We start from the raw sequence: 27388 nt of genomic DNA, 5'->3' as shown, positions 1-27388 counted from the left end.
CCCATCTTACAGCAATAGCAGAACTTCTTCGAGATGCAGTAGGAGTAGATGGCATTGAAGCGAGAGAGACAGCATTACAGTCTTCAGAGCTGAGATTACCAGAGGCATCACTGAGGCCACTGCTGATCGAACTGCTTTCGTCCCAACTGGAAATACACAACATAATGTAGAAAAAAGGTTGTCCATTATTACAAGTGTAGAAACAAAACAATTTTAGTGTCAGATTGGTACAGTAAGCGGGGCACTTTTCTGCCAAAGCTACTGCACTGCACAGCACATTTAGATTTTTAATATGTCCTGTGGTAGTTTTATGGGGAAATGGCCCCTACAAAGATGAGTTAGGTTTTTTTACATGACTGAAAAAAGACCTACAAAAGATCCCTCAGCCAGTATTCATACAGCAGGGAAAATCTACAATCAGCTGCACACAGATAATAAACATATTGTTGTCCATACAAAAGCAGATTTGCCTGCACTACACAATCATAACTTTTCTCAAGGAGGACGTCCACCTTTGTTAAAGTCTGTTTTTCAGAAATCTATATCGGCAAAATAAGCAGTTTTCTAATAGAAAATACACACTTGTCAAAATGCTTATTCAGCAATAGGCACAACTGCCCAACATAAGTGGATACCCCTACAAAATGATAACTGTTCTCATTTACAAAAATGTACACATACTAACACTCATATACAGCAAAATCATTGTGAGAACAATAACATAATCTTAAATTAGCACAAAATTGCACCCATGTAAATGGGCTGTTCAGTTTCCAACACTTTTTTCAGTTCAGTTGGTTTCAGATAGTTCACCAGTTTTTATTTTCTATTTTATAATACTGAAGTTTAATTTTTCACCTTCTTGTGTCTTTCTAAAGCAGCTCTGGGAGGGAGGTCACCGACTGTAAACCGTTTATAAACTGATACACCAATTGACATATTTCTTATCTTTGGACCTGCTGAGCAGAATCCCTGAGTTTTGTTAAAGACAACTGTTAGAATTGATACAATAGTTGCTAATATTCCACAGATGCTGCTGAGAAATTTATCAACTATTATAGCAACATGTGACAGTTCACAATCTTCACTTGAATCACTGAGCTGCCAGACTAAAATACCAGAGGCAGGGACAATAAAACTGAAACTCCAATTTGGAAAAATGGTTAAAAATAAATATTGAATGGTTGGAATGGGTACACAATTAGTCATACCCATTGAAAACATTAGTACAATTTGTCACTGTGATTTACCTTATATACTAGTAGTCATTATGGCATTGTAACCTTCACATTTTCTGTCTTGTATTTGAAATGCTATCATCAATGTACAATGTGGTAAATATTGTATGTAAATGTTTTGGCTGTATTTTATTATGACTTCAATAAACCGTGCCTGAATTTAAAAAAATAAATAAATATTGGAAAGCAACTGCAGAAAGCTACAGTGTAATTTCTGGTGGACAATTGAAAACAACTGAACTGAAAATTTGGTTGGAACCTGAAAAACCCATTTAAAAAACAAAACACATTGCCTTTAATATGGAACCTCCTTTTCTTTAAATTTTAATAGATGCATGTCTTCTGACCTACTAGTAAATAAAACATTAAAGATTGTTATACATACAATACGTTTTACTTCCTTTAAGGTATTCTGTCATGATTTTTATGGTGTAGTTTTTATTTCTAAATTACACTGTTTATACTGCAAATAATTCACTCTACAATATAAAATTAGATTTCTGTGTATTTTTTTAGTTGTAATATTGGGTGTGTAAGCAGCCCTCTCAGGTCATTTTGCCTGGTCATGTGCTTTCAGAAAGAGCCAGGACTTTAGAATGGAATTGCTTTCTGGAAGGCTGTTGTTTCTCCTACTCAATGTAACTGAATGTGTTGCAGTGCGACCTAGATTTCACTATTGAGTTCGGTTCTTAGATCTACCAGGCAGCTGTTATATTGTTTTAGGGAGCTGCTATCTAGTTACCTTCCCATTGTTCTGCTGATGGGCTGCTGGGGGGGAGATATCCCTCCAACTTGCAGTAAAGCAGTGAAGAGTGACTGAAGTTATTCAGAGCACAAGTCAAATGACTGGGTCAGCTGGGAAACTGACAAAATGTCTAGTCCCATCTCATATTTCAAAATTAAATATATAAAAATCAGTTTTCTCTTTTGAAAAACGGATTTCAGTGAAGAAGTCTACTGGAGCAGCACTATTAACTGATGCTTTTTGAAAAAAACATGTTGTCCCATGATTCTTCTAATCAGAATGGATGGCCTTGTGTCTGCTTGGAAGGACCTACTAGTAAATATAGCATTAGAAAGTTACCATTTGCTACATTAGTTGATACATTTCTGTGGAATGTGAACAACTATTTAATCAATTATAGCTGCCTTTAATGAAACTCAGAGTTTATGCTCATCAGGGTCAAAAATAAGAAAATTATCAACAAAAGTATCAAATGAAAAGGCTTTACATAGTCAGTGACCCCCTCCCAGAGCTACTCTAGAGAGACAGGAGAAGGTTAAAAATAAAACTTTAAAAGTCATTGCACTATATTACAAAAACAGTAAAAAATAAAAAGCAATTGAAGAAAAGCCTTTATTTCTGGTGTACTAACTGAAAACAACACAACTGAAAAAGTATTTGGAAGGTGAACAACCCCTTTAACCATGACGTTTGATAGTAGATCGCAGGTCAACATATTTACCTATTTTGTACTCTGGAGAATATGCTTTCAAATATATATAGTTTTTGGAGCTTTACCACACACAAAATGCAGTTAATGTATTGATTTTGTAGATGAAATGACAGTCATGATAGTTCATATGTGCTAATTTCATTTTCTGCAACATATTTTTGAAAACCGATGCACATTGGACATTACACTGTTACGGTCAATCCCTGGCAGCCTGCATATATTTTTTTTACACTTCGCACCCTTCGTTCCTGTTCTTAAATAAGCATATGGTAGTTTTCTGTATAGCCTTTTTCTAAAATAATTTTGGAATTTCTTCCTCTCACCTGGTGATGATGTCATCATCATCATTTGTTGCTTCTTTGCCCAGCGGGTAATCACTGTCACTTCCATAACCACTTTTTAAATCACGATCACCAGAATCTATTAAATCTAAATGTTGAGTAATGTTGCAGATTCTTGCTCCACCACGTAGAGGCATAGTGTGAGAGAACTGCCAACCTCCAACACCACTCTCTGATCGACATCCACCCAGTGATGGAGCCTCCCCTGCTTGCAACCTTGGGCTAGCTTGTCCATAACGCCAAGACACTGGAGAAGAACGATTAGAGAGGCTGGAGATGCTCCGAGGGTTGGCATCATCGCTGTCATAACATTGCATGTCTAGGGAGCTGAAGAAACAAAAATTATATTTATTATCAATAAAGTGTAGACAGCTGCTACTTGAGTTCTGTTTCCTATTCAATTGCCTTGTGTTGTAATTTTATTTGCAGATGTGTAGTCTTTTCCTATGTTAGAGCAATCTTCTCTCCAAACAAACTGAAGGCTCTCAGTAACAAGATAAGTAATAAAAAACAACAATAACATTGTAACCTCACAAAGCAATAGTTATTTTGCTGTTGGGTCAGTGACCCCTCATTTAAAAGTTGCGGGGAGGCAGAAGAAATTTATCATAAAAATGAAGACAAATTGAAAAGTTACTAAGAACAGAACATCTTATGATACGTATACTGAATGTTAACTTAAAAGTAAATACCCCTTTAAAAATCATGTAACGCTTCCAAAAACAAGGGGATATACCAAAACACATTATTATCTAGGAGGCAGACACCGTACGAATTTGAGTTACTGGAAACACTCCTAATAAAAACAATCAGGCAAGGAAGGAGATGATTTCATTTCAATGTGCCTCAACGGTCAGTTCCTCCAACATGGGTCTGATTTCGTCATAAAACAATAAAAAATATTTGCAATAAAATGGAAACAAATTAATGGTACATCACTATTACATTAGTTATGATACATTCTTATGCCATGGACCATAATCTACATCAGTGCTGTCCAACTTCTGTGGTACAGAGGGACGGAATTTTTCTGGCCTACAGTGGAGGGCCGATAATGGAAACCAGTGTTGACCACTCCCGGTTCTTAAACCACCCACTTTAAACCACACCCATGTTACCACGGTAACCAAATGGTTAGCGTTCACTGCAGGGATATCACTTTGTGAAAAAAGTTAAAGGGATAGTGTCATGGGAAAAATTTTCTTTTAAAAAACGCATCAGTTATTAATGCTGCTCAAGCAGAATTCTGCCCTGAAATCAGTTTCTCAAAAAAGAGAGAAAAAAGAGAAACAGATTTTTAAACATTTAATTTTGAAATCTGACATGGGGCTAGACATATTGTCAGTTTCCCAGCTGCTCCAAGTCATGTGCTCTAATAAACTTCATTCACTCTTTACTGCTGTACTGCAAGTTGGAATATCACCCCATCCCTTCCCCCCAGCAACCTAACAACATAACAATGGGAAGGTAACCAGATAGCAGCTCCCTAACACAAAATAACAGCTGCCTGGTAGATCTAAGAACAGCACTCAATAGTAAAATCCAGGTCCCACTAAGACACATTCAGTTACATTGAGTAGGAGAAACAAAAGCCTGCCAGAAAGCCGTTCTATCCTAAAGTGCTGGCTCTTTCTGAACGCACATGACCAGGCAAAATAACCTGAGATGACTGCCTACACACCAATATTACAATCAAAGAGTGTGCACACCTAAGGACCATAGGGAAGCAGAATATGGCAACACAGGGAACATAGGGCAGGCAGAACAGAGCAAGAGATAGGGAAACATATCATGACCACTCTAAGATGTACTAAATACAGTGACACAATGCTGGTGCCCTTCAGCAGTTTGTTTGAAGTGTGAACAGGTGAACAATGTGGGCAGTTTTTCTCTGGGTCTCAGGTGTGAACAGTACAGGGCTTTAGGGTGTGAATAATAGAGGTGTCACAAGTGTGAACAATGCAGGAGGGATTACATGTGTGAACAATACTGGGGATTACAGTGTCAATTTCAGGTTTAAATAATGCAGGGGACAGTTAATCTCTGTAGTGATACAATTTAAATCTTAAACAAGATAAGCAGACACAGCAGGTAGATTTTCATGTGGGGGGCCACACAAGAGGGGGCAGTCCTGATCCAAATCATCAGCGCATGATCTCAATTTATAATAAGAAACATGTCACAGACACATTTACCATTACTGCCGAATGCCCATTTGTCTATTCAAAATACATGCCAAAGAATCCCTCGAATATCACCAAAGGAGTACGCAACATAACACGTATCTGCTGCTCTTTGCAGGAGTTCAAACAATGCCCATAAGTTATGGATGTATTGACAATTGAAAGCAGAGTAGCCATTGTTACAAACCTACATGCACATTTGGGAATTTCCACTTTTCTACTAACCCACAACTTGCTTTACACACAAAAGTTTCTTTTGGATTAACCAGCAACTCCAAGGGTTCTTTTATTTCTTTACTTCTGATTTGAAGTAGTCAATTATTTACATTATTTGCAAGAAAGTTACTTTTGAAGATGAAGTTTAGGGCACAGCTGAAGGTGCAGCTATATCAGGTCCAAGATCAGTTGTTTTTTGATGACCTACTGGATTTGCTTAATGAGAATAAACCCTCTATGGAGGTGGCTAAGATGCAAATAATTCTGTCACACACAAAAAGTTAACTTAAAGGTAAACCACCATATGGCAGCACCCTTATAGAGGAACATGGGGGATCAGATAGGTAATGTAAAAGCATCTGCAATACTTTTATGGCAAAATTATAGATAGCAAGCAAAGACAATGTTATGATAGATGTAAAAAAAGATTTAATTTATGGTGTCAATATCTCTTTAAGTGACATATTAAAGAATCTTATCAAACTAGAATATATATTTAAGTAAACATAGTCCTTTTACATCTCTTACTTTGAACCACCATTGCATGATGGTCTGTGTGCTGCCTCAGAGATCACCTGATTTAAAATGGCAGTTTTCTATTTAGGATTACCCAATGGCACATACTACTAAAAAAGTCATAGATACCTACATTGTTCAGGGGATATAATTTTCCTTTAAAGGAAAACTATACCCCCAGAACACTGCAGGTCTCTATAAAAATATATTGCATAAAACAGTTCATATGTAAAACCATGCTTCATGTAAATAAACCATTTTCATAATAATAATATACTTTTTTTAGTAGTAGGTGCCATTGGGATTCTACAATTCACTGTGCACACAAACAAACCAAACAAACTATACATGTTAGGTCACATGAGCCAATTAACTATAGGAGTTCTGTCTTTTGCTTCCACACTTCTTCCTGTTACAGTTAGAGCTGCAGTATTTCTGGTCAGGTGATCTCTGAGGCAGCACAGAGACCATCACAAAATGGTGGTTCAAGGCAAGAGATGTAAAAGGGCAATATTTTGGTAAGTTTGGTAAGATTCTTTAATATGCCACTTAAATTGATATAAACTCTGTTGATCTAGTATTCATTTTGAGGGTATAGTTTTCCTTTTTTTTTTTTTTTTTGCCCCTGAAGAAGTATTCAAAGATACGAAACGCGTTGGGCCAGGAGCAACACAATAGCTCTGTAAAGTCTTTTTTATATTTAATTATTTATTCCAATAAAAGTATTTATTTATTTCCCTGAAATGGGCTTGAATGTGTTAATGCCAAAAAAGGATTAGTGGAGACCAACCCTTCACCTGGAAGTGTGGAGAACAAGCTGAGCGCTATCCTTTGGAAGCTGAAAGAGGTTGATCCACTGCCTATTGCTCAACTTCATCTCCCAGCTCTACCTAACAAGATCGGCGAACCGGGGCGGCGAATACACCCGCAAGGACCGCTGCAGCATACCGCTACTCCCAGAGGACTGAATGCACTGTGATTATTCATCTTCCGGTAAGCGCAGAAATATTTAGTTTTTGCATTTAACATCAGCCGCTCTGCACTATTGTGAGCTTCTCCCCCGCCAGGCATGCAGTAGGGAGGGCCTTATACACCTGGATTAAGGAGCGATCACATATTTGAACTGTCTGATTATCGCCATCTCCATGTTATTGCCATTCGAGAATACAGCGCACTAAATCTTTATTCACATTTATAGTTTTCCTTTAACTCTTCCCTTGTTGACTGCCAATACCTCTGATGTGTATTTGTTTTTATAAATGTGCTGAGGCTGCTGTACAAAAAAATAACTGTTCAGTGAGTATAATTTGTGAATCTGCCACTGTGCCATCCTACTGGGGGGTATTACACATATAATTGCCACTGTGCCATCCTAATGGGGGTTATTACACATATAATTGCCACTTGTGCCATCCTACTATAAATTCTGGAGTGTATTATTCGTGGAATTGCCTCTGCCACCCTACTATGAATTCTGGGGGTATTTAAACATGGAATTGCCCCTGTGCCATCGTACTATGAACTGTGGGGGTATTTATACATGCAATTGCCCCTGTGCCATCCTACTATGAATTCTGGTGGCATGTATACATGCAATTGCCCTTGTGCCATCCTACTATGAATTCTGGGGGCAGAACATTGCTGTCTAACTAGCAGAAAAGGGATCCATGTAGTAAGAAATATTTGAATTTTTCACATTACTAATGCAGTCACTGCATGGTTTCCCTACTACAGGTTATACAATGCTCCAGGCCTACAGCTCCTCATACCTTGCATTTTGGCAGAGCAATAAAGTGAGGCAGTTCATAGGGAGATGCTAGAACTTATAATCAGCTTGGAAGGCTCCCTGAGTCTTACTATATAATGCATTCTTGTACTTATACCCACTTTGTTTTATTGTATAATGTGCTTGGCCTGCCAGAATTCTCTGAATCTTACTGTTCGTGGTGCCATTGTCCATTGCCCTATATGTATGTATTTGGTGTGCCAGTGCCCTCTGCTTCTTACTGTATAATGTTATCTATAGTGCTTGTGGTGCCTTCTCTATAATACTTTATTGGGAGATCAGAACCTACTGCTCTTTGTATGCCTTTTGAGTACCTCACAATCTCTGCATGTAATGTACTTTAGGTGCCAGAATCTTTTCCCCCTTTTTCCCATAATGTACTTGTAGTGCCAGCATTTACAGCTCTCAGTTAAAAGTGTACATGTGGTGTTAACACCTCATTCCTGCAGTGCCAGACTTTAAATGGATATTGTCATGGGAAGACATGTTTTTTTTCAAAATGCATCCGTTATTAGTGCTGCTCCAGCAGAATTCTGCACTGAAATCCATTTTTTCAAAAGAGCAGACAGATTCTTTTACATTTAATTTTGAAATCTGACATGGGGCTAGACATATTGTCAGTTTCCCAGCTGCCCCAGTCATGTGACTTGTACTCTGATAAACTTCAGTCACTCTTTGCTGCTGCACTGCAAGTTGGAGTGATATCAACCCCTCCCCCCCCCAGCACCCTAACAACAGAACAATGGGAAGGTAACCAGATAGCAGCTCCCTAACATAAGATAACAGTTGCCTGGTAGATCAGCACTAAATAGTAAAAGCCAAGTCCCACTGAGAATGATTCAGTTACATTAAGTAGGAGAAATAACAGCCTGCCAGAAAGTAGTTCCATCCTAAAGTGCTTGCACAAGTCACATGATCTGGGCAGCTAGGAAACTGACAATATGTCTAGCCCCATATCAGATTTCAAAATTGAATATAAAAGAATCTGTTTGCTCTTTTGAGAAATGGATTTCAGTGCAGAAGTCTGCTGGAGCAACACTATTAACTGATGCGTTTTGAAAAAAAAACATGTTTTCCCATGACAGTATCCCATGTTTTCCCATGACAGTCAATTTTGCCCCCACTGCTGTGGTTTGATTTTCCTGAACATTCATTGAAAGCACATTGGAAAGTGGATGGAGTCCAAAGGGAGTGGGCAAAAGGGGTCATGGCCAAAATTTTGCTGCGGTGTGCTATGCCTATACTCTTCATCCAGCCCCCCCCCCGCCAGATCCATCTTCTGCTGCCTATGTTGTACTAACCTGTGCGTAACTTGGGAACCACGCAGACTAGACATAGTCTCTTCCAGGTTCTGTCTGAGATCCAAAACATTTTGAACGGTTCGCTTTCGCTGGGTTTCGGGATCTTTTTAAAAAAAAAAAAAATAGAAAAAGTATTCAATGTATAGAGTAATAAGTAGCATAGTTCAAACAGAAAAACGTGCAGCACAATTCAAACCCAGGAAATACCAGGAAACACTGTTGCGGTTATAATCACAAAGTAGGAGGGAATTGTTGGAGTCATACTACCTAACACTTATTTACTGCAGCACTGTTCAACTACTTGGAGAATAGGGCCATATGTTGACAGAGTTAAATGCTGTAGTAACAACCAGAATAAATATATTATGAATATAGGTGGATAGATGTACCTACAAAAATATAGAGGAGCTTCCATATTTTTTCTTGGTAGAGTGGTAATCTCAAATTTTATTGTAGGCCTGATTTTCCCATTATGTCTTTTATTTTATCCTGTTTTTTCTTTCCTTTATCATTCCCTTTCCTCTAATTCTGCTTGTCTTTCTTCTCTTTTATGTCCTTCTCTTTACACTCCACTTTTCACATTACTTTCTTGATTACTCCCCCTGACCCTAGTGTTATTTTTCACTTCCCTTCTCCTTTCTGTCCTCGTGTAGGTATTTTCTTTCATCCAGTTACTTGATTTCAGTGACATAGCCGACGAGATTTACATTTATGGAAATGGCAAAGCATTTTCGCACATTTGTATTATGCTGTGAAAGCAAAACACTCTGTGCGCTTAAATAACTGGTAAAACTTGCTTTGCTCAGAATGCCAGTACTTTAATTTCACACACACTAGCAAACAGAAGCTGTGTGGAAACTATCCAAACCTGCCAGAATTTTGTATTTCCCTCTGTTATGGTAGTTTGAAATCCCTTGTTTGAAGGTTTGGAAGATTAAATCACTATCAAACCAGAAAGTAAAACAGCCACATAGAAACTAAACAAGGAGCAACGTGTGTATTTGTCAACCAGTGGGAAATTAACACCTTTGTCAAACAAATCCCAAATGGCTGAAGACCAACTGAAAATGTGGATAGGTCCACCTATAGCATACTTTGAATTCATTTAAAGGTGAACTGCCCCTTTAAATTTTGGGAACAAAACTACCAAACTGTTTCTACTATCTGCAGCACTTACATGTCAGAGAGTCGAGGGGAGTGGAGTGTTTTAAAGCCACTCCTTCATCCCCACCTTGTTACTCTGCCTGAGGTCAAGCGGAAGATAGGGAACAATTGTCCCCCTTTGCATGATTGCCTCAGGAGGCCCAGAAAACAACAGATATGAATCTCTGCTTTCTGCCCCCCCCCCCTCAAGCACGGGCTATAATAAGGTTCTTTGGCCCTGTGGTGACCCTGCAGCTTCTCCTTCCTGCCATCACCTAGGTAAGTCATACACAGACACACGCACAAACTTTGTACAGAAACAAACATACTTAGTTGGGTGGGGAGCTTTTGCAAACTAAAATAACACACACATATACATGTATTCATAACACAAAAGTTGATGAGTACATATACACATGCTCTAATTTATATAGATTTACTGTACTTTTTTTTTGCTAGCATAAACTAGCATAATTATGTTAGTTACACCCAGCATCCATACACACACCTCTCCCTACTTTCACATAAATTCTATATACCCTTACCTATACTAACTCAGTTTAGTATCACAATAGCCTTTGATATTATGTCTGTCCAAAAAATCATCCAATGCATTCTCAAAGGCATTAACTGAATCAGCCATCACAACATCACCCGGCAGTGCATTCCACAACCTCACTGTCCTGACTGTGAAGAACCCCCTACATTTCTTCAAATGAAAGTTCTTTTCTTCTAGTCTAAAGGGGTGGCCTCTGGTACGGTGATCCACTTTATGGATAAAAAGGTCCCCTGCCATTTGTCTATAATGTCCTCGTAAAGTGTAATCATGTCCCCTCGCAAGCGCCTTTTTTCCAGAGAAAACAACCCCAACCTTGACAGTCTACCCTCATAATTTAAGTCTTCCATCCCTCTAACCAATTTAATTGCACATCTCTGCACTCTCTCCAGCTCATTTATATCCCTCTTGAAGGACTGGAGACCAAAACTGCACTGCATAGATGAGGCCTCACCAGGGACCTATAAAGAGGCATAATTATGTTTTCATCCCTTGAGTTAATGCCCTTTTTTATGCAATCAAATCAAATCAGTAAGGTGCCACACTCACACAGAATCACCTTTTGCAGCGTCGGGTGCACAGCTGTGTTCCTCTCTGCCCGAGGAAAAATTCAAATGAAAAGCAATAACTCCAGCAGCACTCCGATATGTGAATCAAAGGTTATTTATTCATGCCATTAGCAGAGCGACGTTTCGGGCTATTCCAGCCCTTTATCAAGCTAAATGCACTGTGTAACAATGTACTTAAATAGGTGATTAAGAGGGAGGGGTTACAGCATAGTTCCCACCTCCCAGTGTGAGACACAATTCCCAGCATTCCCAGTGAGAATATCAAAACTTCAGTGAAACAAATACAATCATAATAGATTATTTAAAAGTAGTTAAAACATTTATAGTACAACAAATGTTAAAACATATATATCATAGTACGTATTAAAGTGCTTAGTGTCCTTGAAAAATTCCAAAAAACTTTGAGGGTCAAAGGGGAGGTCAAAGGAGATCATCTGATTCCAATAGCCCCCCACTTTTCCATATATTGTGCAATTGTGCCACTTGTTGATTTAAAAGAGAATTAGTGAATAAAACATTAAAAATTAAAAACATTTTGATTCTGTAGCCATTTCGACATTTGGACACTTACATATTTATGCTCAACATCTGGAATGCTGGATACCTACAGTTGTCAATGCACCAGCACATCCCAGGATTGGAGCAATGAAATTCTATAAAGCAAAAATATGACATATTTTATATTACTTCAATATCACTGGGTATATTGCATTGTATTACATTGAAAAAACATTTTGTTACACTTCAAGCATGATTTCTTCGGAATTACCATACTATATAAATAATTCAGGGGTATATTCTCGGTTTAGTCCCCCAGGGCACAACGTACCTAATCTCGATATCCATTGCATTTCCAATTTCTTTAATAAATAAATTCTATCCCCTCCGCGTCTAAGAGGGCCTATATCATCTATCACTTGGTACCTCAATTGGCTCACTGTATGTCTCGCTTCACTAAAATGTGACGGAATGGGTAAATGATTGTAGTTACACCTTATGTTGGATTTATGTTGTTTGATCCGGTCTTTTATCTTCTGAGTTGTCTCCCCGACATATGCCAGTCCACATGGACATTTAATTAAATAGATGACAAATGTTGAATTACAAGTATAGTAATTTGCAATATTAAACTTCCGTCCAGTATGCGGATGTGTAAAAAATTGCCCTTTTGTGATGTTGTTACAATTCGCACAACTTAGACAAGGAAAAGTCCCCATTTTGGGGGTTCCCAAAAATCTTTGTGTACCTTTATTTGTCGGACCAATATCCGCTTTTATAAGTATATCTCTAAAATTCTTGCCTCGCTGATAGGCCATCATTGGGGCTTTTACAAAAGCTGGTATATGTGGGGCACATGTTTGTAAAATGTGCCAATGTTTTTGGATGATCTTACGTAATCCATTACTGGCTACAGAGAATTTACTTACAAAGGCAAGTCTATCAGTATCTTTTTGTTTCCTTTGTTCATTCTGTGAAATCTCCCTGATATCCTGTATACAGGAGTTCAGGAGCATTTTAGGGTAACCCCTCTGTGAAAACCTTTCCCTCATCTCCTCTGTTCTCTTATGTTCGTTTTCCTGCTCTGAGACTACGCGTTTAACTCTCATGAACTGTGTTTTAGGCAAGTTGTTTTTTAAGGCAGGAGGATGAAAGCTGGTGTAGTGTAACAAACTGTTACGATCTGTCTCTTTTTTATAGAGATCAGTTTGGAGACCAGAATTCTTTTTCGTGATCCATATATCTAGAAAGTTAATCCTCAATAGATCATGTATAGTGGTAAATTTTATAGTCGGTACCACCGAATTTAGATGGTCACAGAACGCCACCAGACTCTCAATTGTGCCTGTCCACAACATGATGATGTCATCGATATATCTTCGATATAATTGGCAATACTCTACAAAATCCGAATTTGTGTACACATATGTACGTTCGAAAAAATCCATGTATAAATTTGCATATGTGGGAGCGACATTGCTTCCCATGGCAGTGCCTTGTAGCTGTAAAAAGAAATTATCTTGGAATAGAAAATAATTTTCCCTTAGAACGATATTCAATTAAGCAAGAAAGAATTCTTTGGCTTCATGTGAATATTCACTATTGTCTTGCAACACAATACTTATGGCTTGTATGCCATCATCATGCATTATGGATGTATAAAGACTTTGAATGTCCATGGTTACAAGTATTGTCTCATCTGTCACAATAAGGGTATCTAAGATCCCTAGTAATTGTGCTGTGTCTTTCAAATATGATCTAGTTTTAATCACAAAAGGCTGTAGAATCTTGTCAAGATATATCGAAAGGGGAGCAAAGATTGAATCACTACTGGCCACTATGGGGCGCCCTGGAGGTTGTTTTGGATCCTTGTGAATTTTAGGTAACGTATAGAAAACGGGAGTTATAGGGTGCTTCTGTTGTAGGAATTGCTGTAACTTATCGTCTATCAGGTCATCTTCTCTAGCCTTATCAACAATGTTGCGAACCTTGATTTGTATACTTTTGAGGGGATCTGCTGACAATTTCAAATATACATTTGTATCACTTAGTTGTAACAAAATTTCGTTGATATAATAACTCTTATTTAACACAACAAGAGCTCCTCCTTTGTCCGCTGGTTTAAATATTAACTCATTATGTGTCAAAATTGTTTCCAATTGTATTCTCTCTTTTTTATTCATATTGGGTTTAATACCCAAAAAAGGATTGGTTTTAAATTTCAATTTATCAATATCATTTTTAACCAGTTTGATATAGGACTCCACCACCACATCCGTGGTTGGGGGAGTAAAGGAGCTCTTGTTACGCAAATTTACATTCTTTAATGTGAGTTGTATCCCCTCCTCATTATTGCTCATACGTCCACTCTCTTCAGTTACACGTGGGCCTGAAAAGAAAGATTTTAACCTCAGATTCCTAAAAAAACGTTCACATTCAACGTCCAACTGAAAGGGGTCACACCTGTTCGTGGGACAAAATGAAATACCCTTGCTAAGCAATGTCACTTCAGCGTTATTTAATTGAATGGAAGAAATATTTACCACTAGTGTCTCTGTCCCGTCCGTGCTCTCCGTTCTGGCTGTCTGCGTTGGTCCCATTCTTCGCTTGTGTCGCCTCCCCCCGCGCCTTTTTGCTTTTTGTATTTCTTGTGGCCCCCATCTAAAAAAGAAATGGATGATGCCGACGATTCTGAGGTCGGAGGCTCCGATGGCTGGCTGTCAGTAGATTGATCCCTTCCACCTCCACCAGTTCCACGATGTCCTAAGTCGCGTGTATCGCGTTGTTGCAGCCTGTCAGAGGGAAGCTCCCTGGTGCGCTCACCGTGTTCCTGTGGTCTCTGGCTGCGCTGCTCCTGTGGGCTATCGGTCGAGGAATCCCTTCTGTGTTCTCCGCGTCCCTGCTGTCTCTGGTTGCGTGTCTCGCTCTGATGACGTCGTCGTGTGGAGCGTGGCTGTGTAATTGAGCCTGATCGCTCATTGCCTGATCGCTGCCAATTGTAGATGCGGCCCGAGTTGTAATCAAGTTCATCTCTTTGAAACTTGTTCCTTTTCCTACTTTTAATCTCGTGCCTGTGTTTAATCAAATTATCCTCAATCGACTTCAGCTGTATCCTGTATTCCTCTGTCGATGGGTATGTTTTCAGCTTGTCATTTAGATTGTCTATTTGCATAGAGGATGTTGCAATTTCACGATGTAGGAAATCAATGTTTAATAGGATTATATCGAAGGAACATTTATTTATTATCATCTCATATTTCTGTGTAAATTCCTTATTGTCTCTGAAAATCGTTGGTCGCAAATTCACCCTTAAACCCCTGGGTATACGACCAACCTTATAATATTCGGTTAGCGTTGTAGCATGGAGATCCAAACCGATATATCTTCTTCTCTCTCTTTCAAATTCTCTCAAGAGGGATACATCCGTGGCTGTTTGTAAAAAGGCATTATCCCCTTTATTTTGTTGAATGATCTTATTAGCTTCTACTTCACTATAAGTGAAAGTCGATGGTAATTCCTGACTTGTTTGTTGCAACATTGTAATCGTGTAGGGGCACTCTTCTTGGCAGAAAATCAATGTAATCAAATCAGTAAGGTGCCACACTCACACAGTATCACCTTTTGCAGCGTCGGGTGCACAGCTGTGTTCCTCTCTGCCCGAGGAAAAATTCAAATGAAAAGCAATAACTCCAGCAGCACTCCGATATGTGAATCAAAGGTTATTTATTCATGCCATTAGCAGAGTGACGTTTCGGGCTATTCCAGCCCTTTATCAAGCTAAATGCACTGTGTAACAATGTACTTAAATAGGTGATTAAGAGGGAGGGGTTACAGCATAGTTCCCACCTCCCAGTGTGAGACACAATTCCCAGCATTCCCAGTGAGAATATCAAAACTTCAGTGAAACAAATACAATCATAATAGATTATTTAAAAGTAGTTAAAACATTTATAGTACAACAAATGTTAAAACATATATATCATAGTACGTATTAAAGTGCTTAGTGTCCTTGAAAAATTCCAAAAAACTTTGAGGGTCAAAGGGGAGGTCAAAGGAGATCATCTGATTCCAATAGCCCCCCACTTTTCCATATATTGTGCAATTGTGCCACTTGTTGATTTAAAAGAGAATTAGTGAATAAAACATTAAAAATTAAAAACATTTTGATTCTGTAGCCATTGTTGTACTATAAATGTTTTAACTACTTTTAAATAATCTATTATGATTGTATTTGTTTCACTGAAGTTTTGATATTCTCACTGGGAATGCTGGGAATTGTGTCTCACACTGGGAGGTGGGAACTATGCTGTAACCCCTCCCTCTTAATCACCTATTTAAGTACATTGTTACGCAGTGCATTTAGCTTGATAAAGGGCTGGAATAGCCCGAAACGTCGCTCTGCTAATGGCATGAATAAATAACCTTTGATTCACATATCGGAGTGCTGCTGGAGTTATTGCTTTTCATTTGAATTTTTCCTCGGGCAGAGAGGAACACAGCTGTGCACCCGACGCTGCAAAAGGTGATTCTGTGTGAGTGTGGCACCTTACTGATTTGATTTGATTACATTGATTTTCTGCCAAGAAGAGTGCCCCTACACGATTACAATGTTGCAACAAACAAGTCAGGAATTACCATCGACTTTCACTTATAGTGAAGTAGAAGCTAATAAGATCATTCAACAAAATAAAGGGGATAATGCCTTTTTACAAACAGCCACGGATGTATCCCTCTTGAGAGAATTTGAAAGAGAGAGAAGAAGATATATCGGTTTGGATCTCCATGCTACAACGCTAACCGAATATTATAAGGTTGGTCGTATACCCAGGGGTTTAAGGGTGAATTTGCGACCAACGATTTTCAGAGACAATAAGGAATTTACACAGAAATATGAGATGATAATAAATAAATGTTCCTTCGATATAATCCTATTAAACATTGATTTCCTACATCGTGAAATTGCAACATCCTCTATGCAAATGGACAATCTAAATGACAAGCTGAAAACATACCCATCGACAGAGGAATACAGGATACAGCTGAAGTCGATTGAGGATAATTTGATTAAACACAGGCACGAGATTGAAAGTAGGAAAAGGAAAAAGTTTCAAAGAGATGAACTTGATTACAACTCGGGCCGCATCTACAATTGGCAGCGATCAGGCAATGAGCGATCAGGCTCAATTACACAGCCACGCTCCACACGACGACGTCATCAGCGCGAGACACGCAACCAGAGACAGCAGGGACGCGGAGAACACAGAAGGGATTCCTCGACCGATAGCCCACAGGAGCAGCGCAGCCAGAGACCACAGGAACACGGTGAGCGCACCAGGGAGCTTCCCTCTGACAGGCTGCAACAACGCGATACACGCGACTTAGGACATCGTGGAACTGGTGGAGGTGGAAGGGATCAATCTACTGACAGCCAGCCATCGGAGCCTCCGACCTCAGAATCGTCGGCATCATCCATTTCTTTTTTAGATGGGGGCCACAAGAAATACAAAAAGCAAAAAGGCGCGGGGGGAGGCGACACAAGCGAAGAATGGGACCAACGCAGACAGCCAGAACGGAGAGCACGGACGGGACAGAGACACTAGTGGTAAATATTTCTTCCATTCAATTAAATAACGCTGAAGTGACATTGCTTAGCAAGGGTATTTCATTTTGTCCCACGAACAGGTGTGACCCCTTTCAGTTGGACGTTGAATGTGAACGTTTTTTTAGGAATCTGAGGTTAAAATCTTTCTTTTCAGGCCCACGTGTAACTGAAGAGAGTGGACGTATGAGCAATAATGAGGAGGGGATACAACTCACATTAAAGAATGTAAATTTGCGTAACAAGAGCTCCTTTACTCCCCCAACCACGGATGTGGTGGTGGAGTCCTATATCAAACTGGTTAAAAATGATATTGATAAATTGAAATTGAAATTTAAAACCAATCCTTTTTTGGGTATTAAACCCAATATGAATAAAAAAGAGAGAATACAATTGGAAACAATTTTGACACATAATGAGTTAATATTTAAACCAGCGGACAAAGGAGGAGCTCTTGTTGTGTTAAATAAGAGTTATTATATCAACGAAATTTTGTTACAACTAAGTGATACAAATGTATATTTGAAATTGTCAGCAGATCCCCTCAAAAGTATACAAATCAAGGTTCGCAACATTGTTGATAAGGCTAGAGAAGATGACCTGATAGACGATAAGTTACAGCAATTCCTACAACAGAAGCACCCTATAACTCCCGTTTTCTATACGTTACCTAAAATTCACAAGGATCCAAAACAACCTCCAGGGCGCCCCATAGTGGCCAGTAGTGATTCAATCTTTGCTCCCCTTTCGATATATCTTGACAAGATTCTACAGCCTTTTGTGATTAAAACTAGATCATATTTGAAAGACACAGCACAATTACTAGGGATCTTAGATACCCTTATTGTGACAGATGAGACAATACTTGTAACCATGGACATTCAAAGTCTTTATACATCCATAATTCATGATGATGGCATACAAGCCATAAGTATTGTGTTGCAAGACAATAGCGAATATTCACATGAAGCCAAAGAATTCTTTCTTGCTTTATTGAATATCGTTCTAAGGGAAAATTATTTTCTATTCCAAGATAATTTCTTTTTACAGCTACAAGGCACTGCCATGGGAAGCAATGTCGCTCCCACATATGCAAATTTATACATGGATTTTTTCGAACGTACATATGTGTACACAAATTCGGATTTTGTAGAGTATTGCCAATTATATCGAAGATATATCGATGACATCATCATGTTGTGGACAGGCACAATTGAGAGTCTGGTGGCGTTCTGTGACCATCTAAATTCGGTGGTACCGACTATAAAATTTACCACTATACATGATCTATTGAGGATTAACTTTCTAGATATATGGATCACGAAAAAGAATTCTGGTCTCCAAACTGATCTCTATAAAAAAGAGACAGATCGTAACAGTTTGTTACACTACACCAGCTTTCATCCTCCTGCCTTAAAAAACAACTTGCCTAAAACACAGTTCATGAGAGTTAAACGCGTAGTCTCAGAGCAGGAAAACGAACATAAGAGAACAGAGGAGATGAGGGAAAGGTTTTCACAGAGGGGTTACCCTAAAATGCTCCTGAACTCCTGTATACAGGATATCAGGGAGATTTCACAGAATGAACAAAGGAAACAAAAAGATACTGATAGACTTGCCTTTGTAAGTAAATTCTCTGTAGCCAGTAATGGATTACGTAAGATCATCCAAAAACATTGGCACATCTTACAAACATGTGCCCCACATATACCAGCTTTTGTAAAAGCCCCAATGATGGCCTATCAGCGAGGCAAGAATTTTAGAGATATACTTATAAAAGCGGATATTGGTCCGACAAATAAAGGTACACAAAGATTTTTGGGAACCCCCAAAATGGGGACTTTTCCTTGTCTAAGTTGTGCGAATTGTAACAACATCACAAAAGGGCAATTTTTTACACATCCGCATACTGGACGGAAGTTTAATATTGCAAATTACTATACTTGTAATTCAACATTTGTCATCTATTTAATTAAATGTCCATGTGGACTGGCATATGTCGGGGAGACAACTCAGAAGATAAAAGACCGGATCAAACAACATAAATCCAACATAAGGTGTAACTACAATCATTTACCCATTCCGTCACATTTTAGTGAAGCGAGACATACAGTGAGCCAATTGAGGTACCAAGTGATAGATGATATAGGCCCTCTTAGACGCGGAGGGGATAGAATTATTTATTAAAGAAATTGGAAATGCAATGGATATCGAGATTAGGTACGTTGTGCCCTGGGGGACTAAACCGAGAATATACCCCTGAATTATTTATATAGTATGGTAATTCCGAAGAAATCATGCTTGAAGTGTAACAAAATGTTTTTTCAATGTAATACAATGCAATATACCCAGTGATATTGAAGTAATATAAAATATGTCATATTTTTGCTTTATAGAATTTCATTGCTCCAATCCTGGGATGTGCTGGTGCATTGACAACTGTAGGTATCCAGCATTCCAGATGTTGAGCATAAATATGTAAGTGTCCAAATGTCGAAATGGCTACAGAATCAAAATGTTTTTAATTTTTAATGTTTTATTCACTAATTCTCTTTTAAATCAACAAGTGGCACAATTGCACAATATATGGAAAAGTGGGGGGCTATTGGAATCAGATGATCTCCTTTGACCTCCCCTTTGACCCTCAAAGTTTTTTGGAATTTTTCAAGGACACTAAGCACTTTAATACGTACTATGATATACTGTATATGTTTTAACATTTGTTGTACTATAAATGTTTTAACTACTTTTAAATAATCTATTATGATTGTATTTGTTTCACTGAAGTTTTGATATTCTCACTGGGAATGCTGGGAATTGTGTCTCACACTGGGAGGTGGGAACTATGCTGTAACCCCTCCCTCTTAATCACCTATTTAAGTACATTGTTACACAGTGCATTTAGCTTGATAAAGGGCTGGAATAGCCCGAAACGTCGCTCTGCTAATGGCATGAATAAATAACCTTTGATTCACATATCGGAGTGCTGCTGGAGTTATTGCTTTTCATTTGCCCTTTTTTATGCAAGACAGAACTTTAATTGCTTTAGTAGCCACAGAATGACACTTCCCAGAATTAGACAACTTGTTATCTACAAAAACCCCTAAATCCTTCTCATTTAAGGAAACTCCCAACACACTGCCATTTAGTGTATAACTTGCATTGATATTATTTTTGCCAAAGTGCATAACTATGCATTTATCAACATTGAACCTCATTTTCCAGTTTGCCGCCCAGTCCTCCAACTTAGACAAATCACTCTGCAAAGTGGCAGCATCCTGCATGGAACCTATACTTCTGCACAATTTAGTATCATCTGCAAAAATAGAAACAGTACTTTCAATGCCCACCTCCAGGTCCATTAATAAACAAGTTGAAAAGAAAGGGACCTAGTACAGAGCCCTGTGGTACTCCACTAACAACACTGGTCCATTTTGAAAATGTTCCATTACCACCACTCTTTGTAGTCTATCTTTTAGCCAGTTCTCTATCCAGGTACAAATACTATGTTCCAGGCCAACATTCCTTAATTTAAACAGTAACCTTTTGTGTGACACTGTATCAAATGCTTTAGCAAAGTCTAAGTAAATCACATCCACTGCCATCCCAGAATCGAGGTCTCTACTTACCTTCTCATAAAAAGAAATTAAGTTAGTCTGGCAAGATCTATTACGCATAAAAACATGCTGGCACAAACTCACAGTATTATGATTTGCTATGAAGTCCAGTATCTTATCCTTTATTAACCCTTTGAAAAGCTTTCCTACCACTGATGTCAGATTTACTAGCCTATAGTTTTGAGGCTGAGAACGGGATCCTTTTTTGAATAGAGGCACCACATTAGCAATTTGCCAGTCTCTTGGCACTATGCCAGTGTCACGAACACCGCCCGGAGCAGTTCCAGGAGCTCCAGGCGGCGCGTCTATCTCTTCCGGCGTCGCTCCCAAAATGGCGGCGCCCATGGCCGCCACGTGGGTAGCGGCGCCGGCGCAAACACGCCAGCGCATCGACGCCAACGTCGGTGACGTCACTATGGCGCCAAATTCAAACATAAAAACGCTACCCAGACGCCAGAATGGCGCCCAAGTATAGGAACAGGACACACCGGCACAACATGGGTAATTCCAGCAGGTAAAACCTTGCTCGTTTATTGCGGATGCAACGTTTCTCAAGCATGCTTGAGAAAGGGGTCACGCCCTGAAACGTTGCATCCGCAATAAACGAGCAAGGTTTTACCTGCTGGAATTACCCATGTTGTGCCGGTGTGTCCTGTTTCTACGTTGTTTTTGAGGTTGCCCATTCCCTCTGGCATCGAGCACCTGGGAGTTGCTGGAGTCTGGACGGCCAGGGTGTGCGAGTGTAAGTCTTTCTTTTTGCCCAAATATAGGAAACATTGCCTATGTGTATCCTGGGTTCCCTGACATTTGATATTGCTATATTCTTGTTCCTGATTGTTATCCTGACCCTTTGCCTGGACTTTGGATTTTGCTGTTATCTGCCTGCCCGTGAAACTCTTGCCTGGATTCTGACTACTCCTTTGTTTAACCCTTTGGACACTGCGACCTTGCTCCCTCAAGAGGGCTTCCTCCTTGATCCAGACTACCTCCCTGGAGGGAGCTCCCGGCTTCCTGACATTATACTTGGGCCATGGATCCTACTGAGGAAGCTACGCCTGATGTCGGACGAGCGCTCCGCGGACTAGCATCCCGCATGGAGGAATATGAAGCCCAGCAGTATCGCATAGGGCAGGCACTCGATACCCTTCTCTCTCGAGTACCTCCAGCATCTCCTGCTTCCCAAGCTGCTGTAAATCCTCCCATGGCGGTCGTTTCGTCTTCCACAGGTTTCTCGTCTGGTGAGCCTCGTATTCCGCCTCCCCCTCGCTTCAGTGGGGACCCACAGGCCTGCAGAGGTTTTGCTACACAGTGCCAGATCCAGTTCGAGTTTCAACCCTCGCACTTCCCCAATGAACGTTCCAAGGTGGGCTATGTGATGTCTCGTTTGGTGGGCAAACCGCTTGAGTGGGCAACATCTGGACTTGTGGACTTTTGATGCCAAGGCTTTTCTTCAAGCATTTTGAACTGTGTTTGATGCCCTGGGTCGGGTCACCAATGCCCCATCTCGTCTTCTGCAACTCCGGCAGGGGAACCGCAGTGTCAGTGACTATGCTATTGACTTTAGAACTTTGATGGCTGAGACTTCCTGGAATGACGGTGCCTATAAGGCCGTATTCTATCAAGGTCTGTCTATTCGCATTAAAGATGATCTTGTCTCCAGAGAGTTCCCTGATCTGCTGGAAGATCTGATTGCACTATCCATTAAGGTGGACACTCGTCTCAGAGAGCATCAAGTAGAGAGGGAGCGTTGTAAAAGATTTCAACCCTTGTTGGCACCCCGCTTCCAGAGACCTCTCTTGCATACTCCAGCTACTCAAGCTTCTACTTCTCCTCCTGAGGAACCGATGCAAGTTGGAAGGGCTCGTCTCTCCGAACAAGAAAGACTCCGTAGACGAATGGCTGGCCTATGTCTGTATTGTGGCGGACAGTCTCATTTTGCGAACTCTTGTCCGGTGAAGCCCACGAGTTCTGTGCCCCGAGGTATATCTAGGGTAACTCATGTAGGGGGCACTACTCCGAAGTCTCAAGAGAACACTCACAGGTTTCTCCTTCCTTTACAGATTCGTCTAGCCACTAAGACCATTGTCGGCTCAGCTTTCATTGATTCTGGAGCTGCTGGGAACTTCATGGACACTCTTTTTGCCAAACACATGGAGGTTCCCTTATTCCCATTGTCCACTCCTCTTCGTGTCACTGCTATTGACGACAGACCCCTGGAGGCTGAATTTATCTCTATGACGACTGGGGAATTGCCTGTGCAGGTTGGGACGCTGCATAAAGAAAGACTATCGTTCCTAATTATTTCCTGCCCATCCGTTCCTGGCGTTTTGGGTCTCCCTTGGCTGCGCCTGCATAATCCCACCATTGATTGGTCCGCAGGACAGATTTCTCGTTGGAGCCCATTTTGCCAGCAGCACTGTCTTCCTGCTGAACCCCTCCAGAGGGTGAATATCTCTATGTCTGATCTGAAGACTCTACCCTCCTTTTACAGGGAATTCTCTGATGTATTCTGTAAGAAGTCTGCAGAATTCCTTCCTCCACATCGACCATACGATTGTCCTATCGATCACCTGCCAGGAACCATGCCCCCTAGGGGTCGCACCTACCCTCTTTCTCCGGCTGAGACTTCCGCTATGAGAGACTATATTCAGGAAAATCTCCAGCGGGGGTTTATTCGCCCCTCTACTTCTCCTGCCGGGGCAGGTTTCTTCTTCGTAGAAAAGAAGGATGGAGGCCTACGTCCTTGCATTGACTACCGGGGCCTTAATAAGATCACTGTTAAAAACCGGTACCCCTTGCCTCTAATTGCTTTGCTCTTTGACCAATTGAAAGGGGCTAAGATTTTCACTAAATTAGATCTCCGTGGGGCGTACAACCTCATCCGCATCCGTGAAGGGGACGAATGGAAGACGGCATTCAACACTCGGGGTGGGCACTATGAATATCTCGTGATGCCCTTTGGCCTCTGTAATGCCCCCGCTGTCTTTCAAGAGCTCGTGAATGACATCTTCCGGGATCTCTTGGGAAAGTCTGTGGTCATGTACCTGGATGACATCCTGATCTTCTCGAAAGACCTTGTATCTCATCGCTCCCAGGTGAAAGAAGTACTCTCTCGTTTGAGGAAGAACTCTCTCTTCGCTAAGTTGGAGAAATGTGTCTTTGAGGTGTCTAAGATTCCTTTCTTGGGTTATATCATCTCCCCAGAAGGTTTCGAGATGGATCCCGTTAAGGTGTCAGCAATCCAAGAGTGGCCCCTTCCCTTGAGCACCAAGGCTATTCAAAGGTTCATCGGATTTGCCAACTACTACCGGCAATTCATCAGGGGGTTCTCATCCCGTATTGCACCTATCCTTACTCTTATCCGAAAAGGAGGTAATCCCAGGTCCTGGCCTCCAGTTGCTGTAGAAGCTTTTCAGTCCCTAAAGGACGCATTTTCTTCTGCCCCAGTCCTCCGTCATCCGGATCCTAAGTTACCCTTTTGCATTGAGGTGGATGCATCTGAAGTAGGTGCTGGGGCTATTCTATCCCAGAGACATTCTGCAGATGGGAAATTGCACCCCTGTGCCTTTTTCTCCAGAAAGTTTTCTCCTGCAGAACATAATTACGATGTAGGGAATCGAGAACTTCTGGCAGTCAAGCTTGCTCTTGAAGAGTGGCGTCACCTCCTAGAGGGTTCTTCAATTCCAGTCACGATTTATACTGATCATAAGAACTTGGAGTTCATACATTCTCTCAAGAGACTGAATCCTCGTCAGGCCAGGTGGGTCCTGTTCTTCTCCCGCTTTAACTTTGTTCTGACCTATCGTCCTGGCTCCAAGAATCGGAAGGCCGATGCGCTCTCCAGAAGTTTCACTCCGGGTGATCGTCTACCAGAAAGACTTGAACCTATTATTCCCCCCACCAAGATTATTGCATCTCTATTTCCCCAATTTGCCGAACAAATCTTGGCTGGACAGTCTTCTGCTCCTCCGGATACCCCCATTGGGATGGCTTTTGTTCCCTCCGAGTTACGACTTCCTATTCTTCAACAAACCCACTGCTCCAAGCAAGCAGGACACCCTGGTCCTGAAAAAACTCTTGAACTCCTTAGACGTTTAGTTTGGTCGCCGACTATTCGCAAAGATGTCAAAGACTTTGTTGCTGCCTGTACCGTTTGTGCCACATCCAAACCTAGCCATTCTCGCCCCAGTGAGTCATTACAACCATTGCCTGTCCCCTCTCGTCCATGGACTCATTTAGCAATGGACTTCATTGTTGAACTTCCCCCCTCTAGTGGAAACACTGTGATCTGGGTTGTGATTGACCGCTTTAGCAAGATGGCCCATTTCATTCCCCTGCGGAAGCTTCCCTCTGCTGTGGAGTTGTCTCAGCTCTTCATCCAGTATATTTTCCGTCTGCATGGTTTTCCTGTGGAAGTTGTCTCTGACAGAGGTTCCCAGTTTACAGCTAAATTTTGGCGTTCCCTGTGCAAAGTTCTGGGTATTACTCTCCAGTTTTCCTCCGCTTATCATCCCCAGACAAATGGGGCAGCTGAACGTGTGAACCAAGCTCTGGAGCAGTTCTTGAGGAACCATGTGTCCCTTTGCCAAGATGATTGGCTCCCTGACAGCCAGATCTCAATGAATCCTGAAAAATTAAGTAAAGAGGTTTGGCAATCACAGAGCTAAGCTCACTAAGTACCCTGGCATGAATACCATCTGGCCCCGGACCTTTGTTACTCTTAACAATCTTAAGTCTCTTTTGAATTTCCTCATGTGTGAACCATGCATCATTAGTTGTATTACTAGAATTGGGACTATTAAGAAGGAAACCTTCACTTATTGGTTCCTCATTTGTGTAGACAGATGAAAAATATGAGTTCAGAATCTGCGCTTTTATTTTGCTTTTATCAACCAGCTGACCCCCCTCTGATAATAAGGGTCCCATCCCTTCCTGCTTCATTTTTTTTAAATGTTACATAATTGCTACATAATTTCATTGTATTGGTATGTGATAGAATGGTTAATTACTTTTTAGAGTTATTAAATTATTTGCCTTCTTCTTCCATTTCCAACTTTCAAATGGGGGTTACTGACCTCAACTAAAAAAAAACACAAATACTCTGTAAGACTAAACGTTAATAGTTATTGCTACTTTTTATTACTCATCTTTCTATTCAGGCCCTCTCCTATTCATACTCCAGTCTATTAATCATATCAATGGATGGTAAAAAAGGATAATTTGGCCCTTTAAATTGGACTTTCAAATCCTACAGGGCTTCCATGATGCCCTGACTGAAAAGTAATAGTAGTTTGGAGTAGAAAGACATATTTCTCAATTCTGAATTAATAAAAAAACTTGGCAAAATGGGAGATCTTATGTTAATAGCACTGGATGAAAAATGTGATGTAACTGGCATAGATGAAACATAGCAGCACACAACTGGGCAGTAAGTGTAGAAAGCTATACTTTGTTTCTGAGGGACAGGGGAAATAGAAAAGAAGTATGCCTGTATTTTGAGCATTGTTTGAAACTCTGTATTAAAGGATAAGTAAACCTTTAAAATAAGTGAATGTAAAACTGATGAGGGGGTATTCTAAGCACTTTTGTAATTTACATTCATTATTTATTTTCTTTTAATTTCATGATATTAAGGGATACATGTACTGTTAATATGAATACATTTTGTTCCAACAGTGCCACCTGCTGGTCAGTTTCCCACCAGTCTGACCACCAAGTAGTCAAGGAAGTTGTCAGGAGAAAGAAAGTGAGGCTGCTCTGATGTTCTTCTGCTTAGGAATAAAATTAGAAACCTTTCTCACATCTTTCCTAAGCAGAAGAACATCAGAACAGCCACTTTCTTTCTCCTGACAACTTCCTTGACTACTTGGTGATCAGACTGGTGGTAAACTTAGCAGCAGGTGGCACTGTTGGAACAAAATTCATTCATATTAACAGTACATATATCCCTTAATATCTTGGAATTAAAAGAAAATAAATAATGAATGTAAATTGCAAAAATACTAGAATAGCACCCTCATCAGTTTTACATTCACTTATTTTAAAGGCTTACTTATCCTTTAAGGAAGAGGTTGTAGAAGAAAATAATAGGACTGAAGACTTATGGGTCATACATTTCACCCAATTGTAAATTAATTACAATAAGTAAAGTCAGCCCCTAACGATTGTGCATTTACCAATATGCCAACCTTGAGGTAGGAAACATGGGCTGAACAATCTAACCACAACACAGTTCAAACATGCTGTAAGGCGATGACCACATCAACAACCTGATGTGTTACTCACCCCAACTGAATTTTTAAGCCTGTCCATCTGGCCAAATTTCAACCAGATTGGTCAGGAAGGGCCCTTGGAGCCAACACTTTTAT

The 27388-nt window shown here is 40.3% G+C and overlaps 2 protein-coding genes across 6 annotated transcripts in view; one reads left to right on the top strand and one right to left on the bottom strand.

Annotated features, from left to right (window-relative positions):
* The window catches only part of nav1.L (neuron navigator 1 L homeolog), a 147298-nt gene that overhangs the window by 94298 nt on the left and 25612 nt on the right, over positions 1 to 27388 (bottom strand). For 3 of the 5 annotated variants that reach the window (XR_005965391.1, XM_018246543.2, XM_041582033.1), the window contains exons 2-4: positions 9039 to 9141; positions 3019 to 3363; positions 11 to 146 (exon numbers count right to left, since the gene is read on the bottom strand). Coding sequence is in view for 4 of the 5 variants with exons in the window: in XM_018246543.2 (XP_018102032.1) it covers positions 11 to 146; positions 3019 to 3363; positions 9039 to 9141 (584 nt within the window). In the remaining variant the exon portion in view is untranslated. Of the gene's footprint in view, positions 1 to 10; positions 147 to 3018; positions 3364 to 9038; positions 9142 to 11877; positions 11960 to 14347; positions 14724 to 27388 lie in introns of those variants that run through there. The other 2 variants (XM_041582034.1, XM_041582035.1) reach the window with 2 other exon arrangements.
* LOC121399975 lies at positions 16230 to 20090 on the top strand. The gene is made up of 2 exons (XM_041582036.1): positions 16230 to 17406; positions 19800 to 20090. Exon 1 carries the CDS (start codon positions 16412 to 16414, stop codon positions 17402 to 17404), a length of 993 nt encoding a protein of 330 aa, XP_041437970.1. The 5' UTR covers positions 16230 to 16411; the 3' UTR covers positions 17405 to 17406; positions 19800 to 20090.

Source organism: Xenopus laevis, chromosome 2L, assembly GCF_017654675.1.
Source record: "Xenopus laevis strain J_2021 chromosome 2L, Xenopus_laevis_v10.1, whole genome shotgun sequence".
Taxonomy (NCBI): Eukaryota; Metazoa; Chordata; class Amphibia; order Anura; family Pipidae; genus Xenopus; species Xenopus laevis.
Note: the sequence above shows the minus strand (reverse complement) of the source record. Positions and strands in the feature narration are given on the sequence as shown.